Source organism: Heloderma suspectum, chromosome 14 (assembly GCF_057233095.1).
Source record: "Heloderma suspectum isolate Gila_16-S chromosome 14, 16-S_ref, whole genome shotgun sequence".
NCBI classification, from domain to species: domain Eukaryota; kingdom Metazoa; phylum Chordata; class Lepidosauria; order Squamata; family Helodermatidae; genus Heloderma; species Heloderma suspectum.
In genome coordinates, this window is record NC_139471.1 from 10163831 (window position 1) to 10178774 (window position 14944).

General features: G+C 45.4%; 1 protein-coding gene across 8 annotated transcripts in view; it reads right to left on the minus strand.

The window, feature by feature from the left end:
• Positions 1-14944, minus strand: part of GAPVD1 (GTPase activating protein and VPS9 domains 1) — a 61775-nt gene that overhangs the window by 26178 nt on the left and 20653 nt on the right. For 2 of the 8 annotated variants that reach the window (XM_084820996.1, XM_084820995.1), the window contains exons 4-10: positions 8662-8748; positions 7836-7970; positions 7501-7690; positions 6253-6333; positions 3163-3323; positions 1646-1712; positions 1179-1304 (exon numbers count right to left, since the gene is read on the minus strand). In XM_084820996.1, coding sequence (XP_084677122.1) covers positions 1179-1304; positions 1646-1712; positions 3163-3323; positions 6253-6333; positions 7501-7690; positions 7836-7970; positions 8662-8748 — 847 coding nt within the window. Of the gene's footprint in view, positions 1-1178; positions 1305-1582; positions 1713-3162; positions 3324-6252; positions 6334-7500; positions 7691-7835; positions 7971-8661; positions 8749-14944 lie in introns of all 8 variants that reach the window. The other 6 variants (XM_084820994.1, XM_084820993.1, XM_084821001.1 and 3 more) reach the window with 3 other exon arrangements.

Below are 14944 nucleotides of genomic sequence, written 5' to 3' on the forward strand. Positions count from 1 at the left end.
ACAGTTTCTCTGCCCATCTCTGAATTTGGTCAGCTCTTGGAAAGAGGACAAGGAAGGTAGACAGGTAGAGATTTTAGGGGTGGACCAGCATCTAGGCTGTACTGCGCCATACACTAGATCAGGAAAAGGCAACTTGGTTCCCCCACAGACATTTTGGACTACAACTGCTACCTCAACTACAGCCATGGACAGGGTTTATGGGAGTTGTAATCCAGAACATCTGGAGGGCACCAGGCTGCCTATCCCTGCACTAGATGAAGCAGCCAACTCCAAGCTTCTATTCAGGTCATGCATCAAACTGTCTTCTCTCAGAAGCCGCTAGCTTCAAAGGAGGATAACCGGCCTACAGTCACTGTATAAACATGAAGAAAGCACACACATCAAATGCCTTTGCCTGGAAAAGAAACCAGGCCCACAAGGCATAGATCTGGCTGCCAGGTTTGCAGGAAAAAAGATTCGATGAGATTCAGAAGATAGAATTCTGTAGTGACACATGTTTAACAAGGAGGGAACATTACAAAGCTACACACACACACACACACACAGTGGTGGGGGCCTCCCCCTTCAGCAAGCACTGAGTATGGGCCCTGTGTCCAATCTTTAGCTGAACCAGGACAACATTCCACATGAGAAAAGGACAAAGACTGACAAGTTTGATAAATTAAGAACACACTTCCTGCTGCTGGCTGGGGTTAAAAGCAGTTGCAGAGTCTGAAAAGGTCGATGGCCACTACCTTAGATAGCAGTTGTTAGTCAAAGCTATAAAAGGAGAGCTGATGTGGTGGGTAGAGCAGCCTTTCCCAACATGGTGCCCTCCAGATGTTTTGGATTACAACTCCCAGCGTTCCTGACCGTTGGCCATGCTGGCTGGGGCTGTTGGGAGCTGAAGTCCAAAATATCTGGAGAAGGCTTGGGGAAGGCTGGGTCAGAATGTCAGACCGGGACCGGGGAGACGCAGGTTCAAATCCTTGCGTCGGCACAAAGCTCATAATGTTGGGCTTCTTGCCTGGACCAACCTCAGGATAAAACGTGGAGGGAAGGGGGAAAGAGAACCATGTACACACTGCCCTGAGCAACTCACAGTAAGAGCAGAATAAAAATACATAAAATAAACCCCCTGGATTTTAGCACCTGCAAGAGGCCATTGTCTTCAGACAGCGTTTTTCATTGGTACTGACCTTGCTCATGCTCCAACAGTTGCAGTGCTTCCACACCATTGCTTCCCGAGGGGCCCGCACCTAGTTCAGACACAGATTCCCCTTCCAAATCCAGCGAGGACACAGAATTAGAGCGGTTTGAGGGGCCTGCCGGACAGAGATGGTGCTGTTAGCATGATCTCCAGCAGAAAGATACGCCCAATTAAGTGCAACAAAGGAAATTCAAGACACAGCAGAAGTCACTAGGCAAAGGTGACCACACACACACGCACTACGAGTTGTTTTCAACACATATTGGCCGATGGAATGAGCGGATATCACAACTTTTACAACAGCAGCTGAGATAAAACACACCAGCTAAAATGAACAGAAGCTCTTGTTTTAAAACACTGTCTGACAGACAAGAAACTAAAGCGACCCTTCACCTTCAGATATTCCTTCCAGATTATCACTGCAGAGGGAAAAGCGCAAGGTTTTATCAGGTTTACCGTGGAGTTTGGTTTCATCAACAGGGACATCTCCTTGCCCTCCATCAGCAAGCTGCATGTTTAAAACCTAGTAAGGTGGGGGCAGAGAAGGTAAGAGAGGAAAACATCAGTGTATCTTTTCTCTCCAAATGGCAGTTAAGAAACATTTACTATATGTCAAACAACTAAGACATTTAGGGCACAATCCTATGAACGTTTAGACAGAAAAAAGTCCAGCATGCTGGCTGGGGAATGCTTGGAGATGTAGTACTTTTTTTTTTTTTTGTCTAAACATGCATAGGACTGCATCCTTAACCTCTCTAGTTTCTGTCATGGAACCTTTCAAGAGTAGCTCAGCCTTCTCCAAGCTGCTGACCTCCAGACGTGTTGGACTACGTTTCATAGAATCCTAGTCACAAGGTCCCTCAGATATCATCTAGTCCAACCCCCTGCTTAATGCAGGTGCTCTGCACTGCAGGGTGCAACCGCAGCATCCCTGACAGAGGGCCATCGAGCCCCTCCTTAAATACCTCCAGCAAAGGAAAACCCACCTCCTCCCAAGGCATTCTGTTTCACTGCTGAACAGCTCTCGCAGTTAGGGAATTTCTCCCAATCTTCCTGTGAACCCCAGCCAGCATAGCCAATAGTCAGGGATTGTAGGGGTTAAAGTCCAAAGCATCTGGAGGGCACCAGGGTTGGGGAAGTCTGAAATGCTTTGCAGTTTGCTCAGAGTCATCAAAGCAGAGCACGAATCAAGGGGAGCACTTATTTAGTGAAGTTAATATATACTTCAGAAATGTATGACATGTACCCAAGAAGAACGGCAAAGCCGGGACTAGCCTTGTTTGTGTAGAGTGCTCACGTGCCCAAAAGCTACCAAGTGAAGCCCTCAGTAAAGCTAGCGTTTGTATCCATGAATCCTTTAGAGCTCCTTCACAACCTATGGCTTCAATCATACCCAAACAGATCAGGAGTACTGGGGAGAAAGATGGAGAAGTGAATCATCAAGTTTGTGGCAGTAGCAATTCATAGCATTTACTTAAAGAGTCCCAGTGATGAGGAAGGCACTGTACTGAATACAGGAATGATAAGAAGCCCTGCTCAGAGAGCCTTCTTCCTATGAGAACATACACACTGCTTTGCTGGATCAGACAAAAGTTTACTATTGGAATAAGTTACACATTTAATTCTGCACCTGTTTAGAAGGATTTTTACTGCACCTTTAAAGTGCAGTGTATGGATTGCTACCTTGCCTTATCAGAGTGATTCAGGGCACTTCCAGAAAATAAAATCACATAAAAGTATGGGAAGATAATAGATATGTGGAGAAAAAGGAGCAAGGGTAAAAGCTTGGGCTATGCGAAGGAAGTAGTACTTTCTGGTTGCTGAAAGCTAAATCCTTGACTCCAGATGCTTGATTTCTATTTGGAACAGTTAATATTGTCAGAATTCCACAGCAGCCTCTGTACTAGAGGCAAAAGCCTGACTGAGAACTGCTTCCAGCCACACAGGCCTAACAAATCCAGGGGGTCCAATACCTCATTTTCTGACATCATTCCAGGAGTTATTTGGGGTCCCGTCCCAAGAGAAATAACTAAGACCTCTTCTGGCTGAACTTCCTGTATCGTCTCCTGGGAGAGTCCTTCATGGTCTGTGTGCTGGTCCACTTGAATGTTCGAGCGGCTCCTGCTGCGGGTAGCTGGAACATTTTTAAAAATCATTGTTTTATAAAGCGTTCTTGGCATTCTTTTTTTTAAAAGAGGAGGCAAATGCAAGCTCTAGAAGGGCGATGCGTGTAGCACATGCACGCTGAAGAAAAGGCAAAAAGAATGAGGTCGGGCTGTGCTACACTGCAGCTACGCTGTTGTGAAAGTACGCAAGATTTCAAATGGCAAGTGTCTAGTGCACCATGCTTCTCCAAGAAGAGTCATGGGAAGCCTTCACTGTACACATTCCCTCTGGCTACACATCACTGAGCACACTAGTTCCTACGTCTTACAGACCCGACAAAGGTCCAGTGACCAGGAACTTCAGACATGAATTGTTCAGAAGAAATCATGTTGGCCAGTGAGGCTTGTCATATCTCAGTATTGCAGGGACAAGAGAAAATACTCTTGCTAAAGTCTCCTCCTGGCAACACACTTCCATGCATTGTTGTCACCTAAATAACCTGAATGTATTTATTAACTGCACCTAACGTCCACACTGCATTATAGTACTAATTCTACAATACAGCAGACACTCCAGATGTTCTTGGACTACAACTCCCATCATGCTGGATGGGGCTGACAGAGATTGGAGTCTAGCAATATCTGGAGGGCCGTAGGTTCCTCACCCTTAAGAACCTGCCTCGTGGTGGATGGAAAAGGATTTCCCCCAGCATCTCCGGGACTACCAGAGGACAACTAGTAGAGAGAAAATCCTCAGGAACACCCGGAAAATGGGAAGTTTTAGTGTAGTCACCAGCAGGGTCCCCAGTATGACTGAATCGTTCCCTAGATATGAGCAATAAAGTGGCCAGTATGCCTTTACAACTACCCTACTTCTTCTGTCAACTGTAGCAGCAGCAGGAGGAGGCAGAAAAGGGTGTTCCTTTCATGGCGGGGGGGGGGGGCAAAGTGATGCTGGCAGCAATTCAGATGCTGCTCTTTAAATTGCTGTTTGAATGACTCCATGCCAGACCACAGCATTACAAAGAGTCAGGACCCTGGATAGTATCTAAATGCAGACGCTGTACTGGACTGAGCCCAAAGCAGTCAAGCTTGAAAATTCTTGCAGAAAAAAAATAGTAGCTCTTGAGCTCCATTAAAAAAGAAGTTATTTTCACCAAATCATGATACATAAGAGGACAAATGAGCAAAATCGGAAAGAAACATAAAATGCTTTACACATAGACGCACACAGAGAGAAACCTCCAGAGCTTTCCTTGTTTAGACAGACTGCTAAGTACATAAATGGAGCAAAACGCACCATGAAATTTCAAGTATGACGCGTTATTGCTGGGCGTCCCAGAGAATGGCAACTCTCCAAAAGTTGCATCTTGGAGCAACCAAAAGCCAGTTTACACAGATTAGCAGAATTAAGTGGTACATCCCCCCCGCAATGGACTGGGCCATTTCTAGCTGCAGGAAGAAGTTGCATGTTTGAACATCCCTCCCATGAGAAAATCCCCACATATAGAAAGGTAACTTACATCAATCAGAACCTTTCTCCTTCATATGCTAGTTTTCTAGGTGTAGGGAGTTTGTTCACCTATCCAACCCCACTCATCTGTAGCTTAAGTGGTACAACCCAGGAAAAACTTGACCACTTGAGTTTGTCAACTGTATAAACTGGCCCAAAGCGTGGCTGGTCATCGCAACAGAGAAGTTAAACAGCTTTACCCAAAGGAGTCTGCTTTGATAAGTTCTTTAAAAGTTACAAAGCGGATCCTGTGCTTTTCTAAATAAATGACAGAAGACATCCAGAGAAATGGCTGCCATTTAAAACAAAACTGAAAGATAAAAATATGCATGTGGCCATACCAAGCGGTATAAATGGATATGTACCTGCCCAGACACTTAGATCATCTTTCGAGGCCCTCCTCTGGGTGCCCTCACTAAACAACGTCAGGCAGGCCGCTACAAGGTTGTGAAGCCTCATTTGTGGAATGCCCTCCCCAAGGAGGCTCGCCTGGCACCCACACTGTTTCTTTTCAGCCCAGGCAATTTAGAGAGTAGACTCTACAGTACAGATTTGCCAAGAGTGCTGGAACGGCTGCTTTTATATATTTTATATTGTATTTCCTTGCTGATTATTGTTTTTTTATAGTGAACTGGTTTTAGTCTTTTATCACATAATCCACCCAGAGAATGTTCTGTTATTGGGCGAACTAAAAATAAAATAAATATGAGTATATTTTCTTCCCATGGGAACAAAATGTGTCACAAGGAAAGCTGCTCCTGGAACTCAGAGGAGCCTAGGGATGGTGCCTGAAGCTGCACAAGGTGCTGCTAGGGGGTGGGGGTGGGGCACAACAGCTTGATTTGTGTAGAGAATGGGCAACTTTGGACAGTCCGGGGCCAATTCCCCCCACGCCCTGACCCACTGCAGACCAGACTCCCATCACCAAAAAAGGTGGGTTGTTTTTTCTAAAGTCACAGTTTACTTCTGTGGAGGGTTAAAATGGACAATTTTAGCTTGAAAACAAGCTGAATTTGTCCATTCTAACCCTCTGTTTTTGGTTTTAAAAAGGCATGAGGGTAACACATGGTAGTGGCCCATGGTTTGTGTTTTACCCAGCCCTGGTGTAGGGTAATGCATGAGCACCTTCCTGGATTACAGATGAACATTGCATATCCATTCAGAATTCTAGAATACCAGCCCAATAGTCCTACCCACCCACCTTTTTTCCCCCTCTTGCAGCAATTACAAAATCAAGATGTGGAGCCAGAATTTAACATGCACTCACTCCAACCGTACATTTATCTAGCTATTTAAAAATGTTCTCAGAAAACAGGACACAAGCTTTTGCATGGAAAAAAAGATGTCTCTTAAAACAGTAGCTGGAGACATGAGCACGCATGCGAAGCATGGTTTTGTATAGAGACATTAACGAAGAGGAAAGAGGGAAGAATTCCATTACCCACCAAAAGGGGTTACTAGATTTATGTGAGCTGTCAAGTTGGTGGCAGATGTGTCCCAGGCAGTGATGGCTGCCAACTGTTGTCCTGAGTTGATAGCATTAAACAGAAACAGAAGTCAAGCCGTTGGGTGAGAGAAAACACTGATCAGTTGTAAAGATCAATACATATGCACATGGTTCATTAGAGAAATGGGCAACTGGGGATTATCTAAGACTGGAAAAGTCCTGGCTTTACAACCATGCAATCTGTAAGCAGGGCTGCATGTAAGCTGCAATTCTGCATCAGTGCAGAAAATCCAGATAATATATCTGGTACAGAAACCAGCTGAGTATATTTTGTTTTTTTTTTAAAGCAAGTTACTAGCCCTTATGGTTGTGAAGACACGCTTGCAAACATGGGACAATTGTATGGAAAGATTTCAGAAGCTCCAGAGGCTGCTGAATGAGACTTCCAGTGGACATGGCAGGGGAAACCCAGTCCCGCAGGTACTTCGTTGCCCTTCTCCCTGACCAGCACAATAAACTGTCCAGTTAACGAATGCTGACTTCCTTTTTTAGTGCAGAGTAACCCCAACCTTGAGCTTATACAAAGGGACAGGTTCAATGCAGCATACCACTAAAACCATTTTCTTAATGCCCAGTTTTAAAAATCGGATGTTTGCTACAACAGGCTGTACCGTCCGTCAACCACAGAAAGTCAGTATTTTTATCAAGCAATCAAATCAACAGGAACAGGAAGTTGAAATAATACACTTCTTGCTTTTTAGGATTTGGAATCAAACCAACGTGTAGGATGTCATTCACAGCCCAGTGTGATGCAGCTGACAAGGGCCCGATTCACACGTTACAGCAATTTATGGGTTGCTTGGCTGCATGAGCGCGCTTGCTGCTTCTGCTTTGCATCCAGTTTCATCAACAACCCAGGAACCCAAGCTTTGTCGCTGGGTTGAACTCTGAGCTGTTTGTCCCCCAACAACCCAGAATTCCAAGTTCATACATCACATCAAACAACCCAGGAATGGAATATTCCCAGGTTGTTGATGAAAATGGATGCAAAGCGGAAGTGGCAGGCATGCAAGGAAGCAGTGTGCCCTTAACCCACAGTTGGTCGTTGCATCCAAACTGAGCTGAGTCAAGGTGGAAAAGGGTTTCTGGAACCATAACATTTGAAAACCGAAAGGGGAAGATGAATGCCCTTGAAAAGAGTCAGAAAGTCACTACTGCAGAAGCCCTGCTCCTCAGCCATTCTCACCTATGGGCAGCCGGTTCTTTTTGTTGGCTGGCATGGTTGCTGGAGATTGCTGTGGGGTGTTGTAGGGTGTCATTTCCAAGCTGCTGCTTTTCCCTGGCTTGTTCTGGGGTAAATTTAACAGTAGGTTTTCCAGAGCCATCCGGTCTTCCTTCAGCTGGTCACTGGACATGACATTGTGCATAAAGCCAACCTAAAAATATAAGTATTATTAAAAAGCAGAAAACAAAGTAAGGTACACTCACACACACACACACACGTGTGCGCGCACCCAGACAAACACACATGTATGCCCCAACTTGTCTCTTCCTGCAACCCCCAAGAATTTAGATGTTTACCAGGGCAGTAAGTTGGCCGTAGGTCATGTAAATCACAGTTCTACTCAGCCCTTCCAGAAGGTTAACGGAGGACATGGGAGGGGTTTCCACAGCTCGTCCGCCAATGACAACATCCAAAAATGCAGCCACACAACCCTGCAAGAAGAAAAGGAGGACAAGTAAGCCATTTCAATACAGGAACCTCAAGAAGAGACCTCTCTGATGCTAATGGAGGGACGGCAGCTTCCCTACCAACTTTATGCACACAGCAAGGCAAGAAGCACCTACAAAGAATTTTTCAAAGGTTACCGAGATAAACAATGAAACTCAAAAAATGCCAGCACTCACTTCTTAAATGCAAGTGTGCTGCAATTCATCTGCATCTAATGATGGTGGTTACAGATTATGGGTTGGATCCAGGAACTGCCTTCTGCAAGAGGAAGGGACGTTTCACAAGTGGAAGGGCTCCACTCACAGAAGGTCCCAAATTTTTTGGGATCCCCTCTCTCACACACATCACAGCTCACCCCATTCAGCAGGGTCTCCTGACGGTGTAGCATTTTCAGGGGGATGGAGGGGCTGCTGCAAGAAGGAGGGGGCAAGGAAGTCCACTTCCATCAGTGCAGTTGATGGAAGTGGACTTCCTTCCTTAAACTTCCTTCCTAGCGTAAATCTAGATCCAAGCCTCCATCTACAAATTGCCACTTCCCTGAAGTTGCCATTTACTTACTCACATCTCTTCCTGGCCACACCAAAAGTCTTTTCATGGGTATCCCTTCAAGGTTACACAGGGGGTGAAAATGTCAAGCATGCACAGAGATAGGGACGTTATAGTCTTGGCTCTTACTTTGTCAAATTTACCCAGGTTGCTCTTTGTGCGGGGGTCTCCTTCCTCACAACCAGTCATTGCCAGCTGCTGCAGAAGTCTGCCAACCTACAATGGGAAACCAGTTGAAGACAGGATGTAATACCACCATTCACAAAAATAAAACACCCCCTCCAAACTGAAGTGGAGTGAAAAAGAACTATTCATACTCAGCTCACCCAAAGATTGAAACTTCGCATGCATCCTCCCACGCAACCCCCCCACCCCGAGTTAAAATATTTTGTATGGAACTTCTACAGGAGAATACTTCTGCAGAGCTTCTATCCCCCTCTGAAAACATTTGAATCTCCTAACAACTCGAAGAGTTTCTTGTTTTATTGTTCAACACCATACTGCTATTTGCTCTTACTCATATTATTCTCAGAATTTGGAATGTCTTCAAGGCCTGTTGCTCTACTAAGTCAGCCACCACTGACAGTCTGAATGTTGCTTGATAAATACATACTTAATGGCTGCCAAAGGATTACGCTCAGAGTGTTTTAGTGTGGTTTCCACATAAACACGGAATTAACGTTTGGCAATAAATCTCACATTCAGAAAAATCTCAGCTTTTCTTATCTAGAGTTGGGATGAACCAAAAGGCCTGAAAGTAGTCAACCTATGGTGATACCATCACATACTTAGAATGTCTTGGACACATTATTTAACAACTGACACCACAATGCAGAGAATGGGAAAGACCAAAGAAATTCAGAAATGTGTAAAAGACAAGAAGCTATCATACTTCAGCCATATAATGCGTAATGAGAAATATCAGTTTTTACAACCCATAATGCAAGACAAAGTGGAGAGAAAAAGAGGACCTGGATGACGAAGGACATCATGGCTGCGGGATCTGAGACAGTGGACAGGAATGACATCTACTTCTTTATTTCAAACAGCAGTAAATATGTTTATGTGGCCCAGAGCAATCGCCAACATCCAATGAGGACACGGCACAGAAAGAAGAAGAAAAGGCCAGCAAGAGTGGCCAACCATCTCTCCACCAGCCTCCATTGAACCTACACTATATTTATATAAACACACACATCCCAGTTTGTCTCTTGGCCACGCTGAATTTCCAGCGTGGTATGCCACCTTCTCCTGCTGAAGGCAGATACAGACAGGAAGACCAGTGTCACAAGGACCTTGCAGGATAAGAAGGCAGGCAAGGGGTCTTTCTGTGCACAAAGTCAAGATTTTCAAAAAATGTCTGTTAGTATGGCAGGTGAAATTTACACTCCCATTCGAACTGTGGTGCTGGAGAAGACTCTTACGAGTGCCCTGGACTGCAAGGAGGTCAAATCAGTCCATCCTAAAGGAAATCAACCCTGAGTGCTCATTGGAAGGACAGATAATGAAGCTGAAGCTCCAATATTTTGGCCACCTAATGCGAAGAGAAAACTCCCTGGAAAAGACCCTGATGCTGGGAAAGACTGAAGGCAAAAGGAGAAGGGGACGGCAGAGGATGAGATGGCTAGATAGCATCACGGATGCAATGAATATGAACTTGAGCACGCTCCGGGAGAGAGCGCAGGACAGGAAGGCCTGGCGTGCTATGGTCCATGGGGTCACGAAGAGTCGGACACGACTGAACGACTGAACAACAACAACAAAGGGTCAACAGGAAGCACTTGATTCTACAAAACATTGGTGAGAGAAGCAAGGGCCAGTGGGAGGCTGCACCCCTTGCCCCCCAAGAACATCATGGTAAGGGAGGGACCAATCTAGCCCTATACATTGGCCAGCTGCAGGGAGCTTGTTTCGTCCTTCCCTGTCAGAAAATCATCTACAAGAACTTTGAAGCTAAGAACTGGTGCCTGAGTTTTTTTTCCCTTCTCCCTGCCCCTCCCCCCGCGCCCACACCTTTTCTCTTTGTGTTGTGTCTTTTAGACTGAAAGCCTAAGGGCAAGGACTATCTCATTATTAATATTTGCAAGCTGTTCGGGGAGCCTGCTTTGGCTGAAGAGCGGGACAAAAATACTGTAAATAAATAAATAATAAATCCATACAAAGAAAAAAGCTTAAACTGAAAAAGGGATATAAAGCCTGCATTGCTTTGCTGAGCCCAATGCATCTTTCAGTTGCAGTCCTTTACACTTTCTCCAGAAGTGAGCAATTCCCTGGTGGGGGTGGGGGGAATGAACTAAACACACACACAGTACCGATGGGCACTTGGCTATTCCAAAAATAACAGACAAGCCTCTAGCTCTGCCTGCTGCAGGGATCAGACTTGCAAGAGTGCCTGCTTATCTACTGAAGGTTTAGAAACAGGGCAACTGGGCATACCCAGGCCAGCTATCAGTTCTGTCCACACAAGTCTCTCCCTTCTCCCTGCCTGCCCTGCCTATGAGACAATATTTGGCTGTCTAAATCTGATCCCGCATGCCTTCACATTCGACTCTGCAGCTCTAGCACTTATCCTCCACACACATACACAGCGCCAAGGAGAGCAGAATAAATAATGCAAATGTAGCACACACCGATGTGTTTTATTTGCATGACATATTACAACTGTCATCACCCTGAATATCCAAGATCAGTCTCTTAACCAGCAGTAACTGTGGCATAGTTTGGGCAAAGTATACCAAGATGGCTGAAGTTCTTACATCCAAGAAGGGTAGGTCAAATGATTCATATGGCCAAAGCCACAAAACCAGTTGTGAGCAGCTAGCAATTAGCATTCCAGTTTTTTAGCTCTACTGTCTTAAATCTGCTACTGCGTTTTAAATATCCGCACTGTTGCTAGTTTTACTCTGGTTGTATTTTTATTCTGTAGTTTTAATCCATTATATTTTATATAGTATTTTCTATTGTATTTTTGTGGTTTTAATTTTGTAAACTCCCCAGACAGCTTCAGCTATTGGGCGGTATAAAAGAGAGAGAGAGAGAGAGAGAGAGAGAGAGAGAGAGATCACTAGTCTGGTTGCCAGTTAAGGGAAAAGGAGAAAGGGCCAAGTCTGCCCCACTGAGCTCAGTCATATGCAGGGAACTTCCTTCTGGAACATGCAACATGGTGCCACCTCACCCACCTCCTTCAAAACCCACGAGGTCCAAGTGGCTTTTGGCTGGTGCTCTTAATCTGCATTCTCAACTGTAAGTAACCAAGCTTTACGTCTGCCTTCCCCAACCTGGTGCCCTCCAGATGTGTTGGACTGCAACTCCCATCATGCCCAGCTGGAGGGCACCAAGTTAGGGAAGGCTGCTTTAGGTCCCCACATACTTTCCCACCTAGTGTTTCTCCTTCATTTCTCCACTGCCTGTTTTAGACTTTCAGGTCCTCAGAAGCAGGGATCTATGTTGCCAAAGTAACTCTGCGCAGTATCCTGTACACCAGCCTTGTAAAATCACTAGCCTCCCGGGGTCTGGAAGAAGAGGAATGGAGAGCAACGTTCCACCTGCAGCAGCCTGCCACATTTCTATACTGGGCACAAGGAGAGGCGGACCTCCCTACTCCATCAGCCTGCATGCTGCTCCTTCTCTTATGGCTAGCAGGCTATAAATGCAAAGCTGCTGTACACTGATGGTGCAGTACAAACATATGTTTACTGCTGGCCAATGCAGGGAAACTCAGACCAGCATGCTAATGACCCTTGGAGGGACAGAAAACAAAGAAGTGGCTCAAGCCTATGACTGACAGGTTACCCGCCTCCAGAAAGTAACAAGCGGTAGACGAAGTAGCAAAACAACTGTAGCTCTCTGGATTTTGCCCAAGGGGTTCCTTTGCCTACAACAGGGATGGGGGACTGCTAGTCAGTCCCGTGGCGCATCCCCATCGAGCCTCTACTCCTCACTCCCCCTTCAGAGCCTGGTCCCAGAAGCGGCAGGGAGGTCAAAGGTAGTGTTCTTTGCAGTGGTTCTTTCTCCCATCGTTGGCATGCAGCACCCAAAGGATTGCATTCCTGGGGGATTGCATTCCTGGGGGAATGCAACTCTTGCAGAAAAAAAAATTATCCACTCCCTGGCCTACAAGGAGACACCCCCCCCTCCGCCATTAGAGTACAATGACTTCTCCAAAGTTACGAATGCATTGTCGTATGAATGCTTCTCAGCACTCAATCATATATCTGTGACATTAACATTCCTTGTAAAGAGCTGGTGTTATATTGCTTTTAAATATAGGTCTACTGTGTGCATGCTCTTTCCCTGAATGCATGCTCTTTCCCTGTAAGCAGTGTTCTAAAAACCATGTCCCCCGTAACATTCAACCTTTTACAATAAAACGGCTATTTGAGCACATTGCTCAGGGACACCAGGAGGAAGAATATCAGTTACCACCCTCTTATCTCAAACAATAAAGATACTACAATAGCAGCAGCACCAATAAAATGAAGCAACTTGGATGCCATCCCAGTTCCTTTAGGCCAGGGGTGGGGAACCTTCTTCTTCCCGAAGGGAGGGGAACCTCTTTCTTCCCCAGGGCTAGATTCAATTTCAGAGAAGCTTGCAGCACGGGACTCTTTACAGAGAGGCTTTTCCAGCACGGCAGCAATCCTTGAATGCCTATGAGAGCATGCGATGCCACGTAGTCTCATGGGAGTTCATGTAGTGTCATGTAGCAAGGGCTGCCGGGCTGAAAGCCTTTGTGCAAAGAGCCTCACAACGCTGTGACAGTGCATGGGGCAATTTTAAAGTTAAAAAAAAATAAAAAGACCCCCTCAGCCCCCTCCTACACTTAAAAAGGTAAGTGTAACCCCTACCCCAATGAGAAAATTATTTGAAATTCTCCCCAGCCCTGTGAAAGAGGCAGAAAAAACCCCTCAACGCCTTTTTCGCAGGGAGAGACAAATCCCATGAAAACAGGGGGCAGGGCTTGGACAGCACTAGAAAAAACTGCACAAAAGCTGGGAAACCACCAAACTATTGGCAGTTGGGGGAAGGCAGCGTGGACATCTGGGGAAGCCTAGAAGGCTGAACTGGGATGCCTGCCTGAGGTTCCTCACCTGTTTTAAGTGAAAAAGAAAAAACCTATAGTGTCATAGCGTGAATTATCTGCAGCAAGAACAAGACTTTAAAAAAAATCCCAAGTGCCTGAGCTCCTGAAAATATTAATAATGACAACTAAGAATGTTATTTTATGTTTTTTGTCCTGGTCTGTATAGGGCTGATGACACCATGACTGACGGGGAGGCTGTTAGGAATGGGAAAAAACATTTCTGGCCTTGGGCACGAGTTTGGCAAGCACTAGTCTGGCAACTAAAGAGGCTAACCTTCTCACTTCTGACTTAGCCTCACATGATAAGCAAAGAGATACAACTTGCTATACCCCTCAGCCTTGCCGTTATCCTAGAAAAGTTACAAGCCCACCTGCCCATCCATATCTGTGCTGAGAAAGTGGATAGAGAGACATTTTCTCCCTCTCATATAACACCAGAGCCCAGGGTCATCCCATGAAGCTGAATGGTGGGAGCTTCAGGACAGATCAAAGGAAGGACTTCCTCATATGATGCATAGTTAAATTATGGAATTTGCAACTATAAGATGTAGTGATGGCCATCAATTTGGTTGGCTTCAAAAGGGGATTAGACAAACTCATGGAGGTCAAGGCTACCAACCATGATGGCTATATGCTACCTCCAGTATCAGGGGCCGTATGCAGGACATGAGCAGGAGGGTGCTACCGCATTCATGTCCTACTTGTGAGTTTCCTATAGGCAGCTGGCTGGCTGCTGTGTGAAGAGAATACTGGACTAGATGTACCTAGCATGGCTCTTTGTATGTTCTTATATGCTCATCATTTGTAACATGCTGCACAGAAAAACAGAACCGACACTGCTAGTTGTCAAAAGCTTCTCTGCCTGGTCACCTGGAAGCAATTCTTCCTCACCATTCACCAGGGTGGGCGGAGAATGGAGTGGGATCTACTGGTAGATCTTGTGACCTGAAGTAGATAGGCAATGATTTCTTACCCTCAGTTGTTTAACAATGGCAAGAACAAAATGACTCCCCACTCCACCTGCAAAATTATACTGCTGAAATGAAGAAATCTGTGGAGGAGGTAACCAGGAGTGGATCTGTGTGTGAAAGGACTGTGAGCTGCATTCAGCTGTGGTACCCAAAACAAATTCCTAGGTTCAGAATTATTTATTCTAAGTTTATGTCTTTTGCATCTAGCTCCAGTTGGATCAGCATGCCCATACCTAAAAAACCTCCATCTGGAAGTCCCCTTAGTTTCTAAGATACTACAGCATCTTTTCCTATCTTTTTGCGGCTGCATATTAATATGGCTGCCATATTACAATGTATGCATATGGAGCAGGGCCAT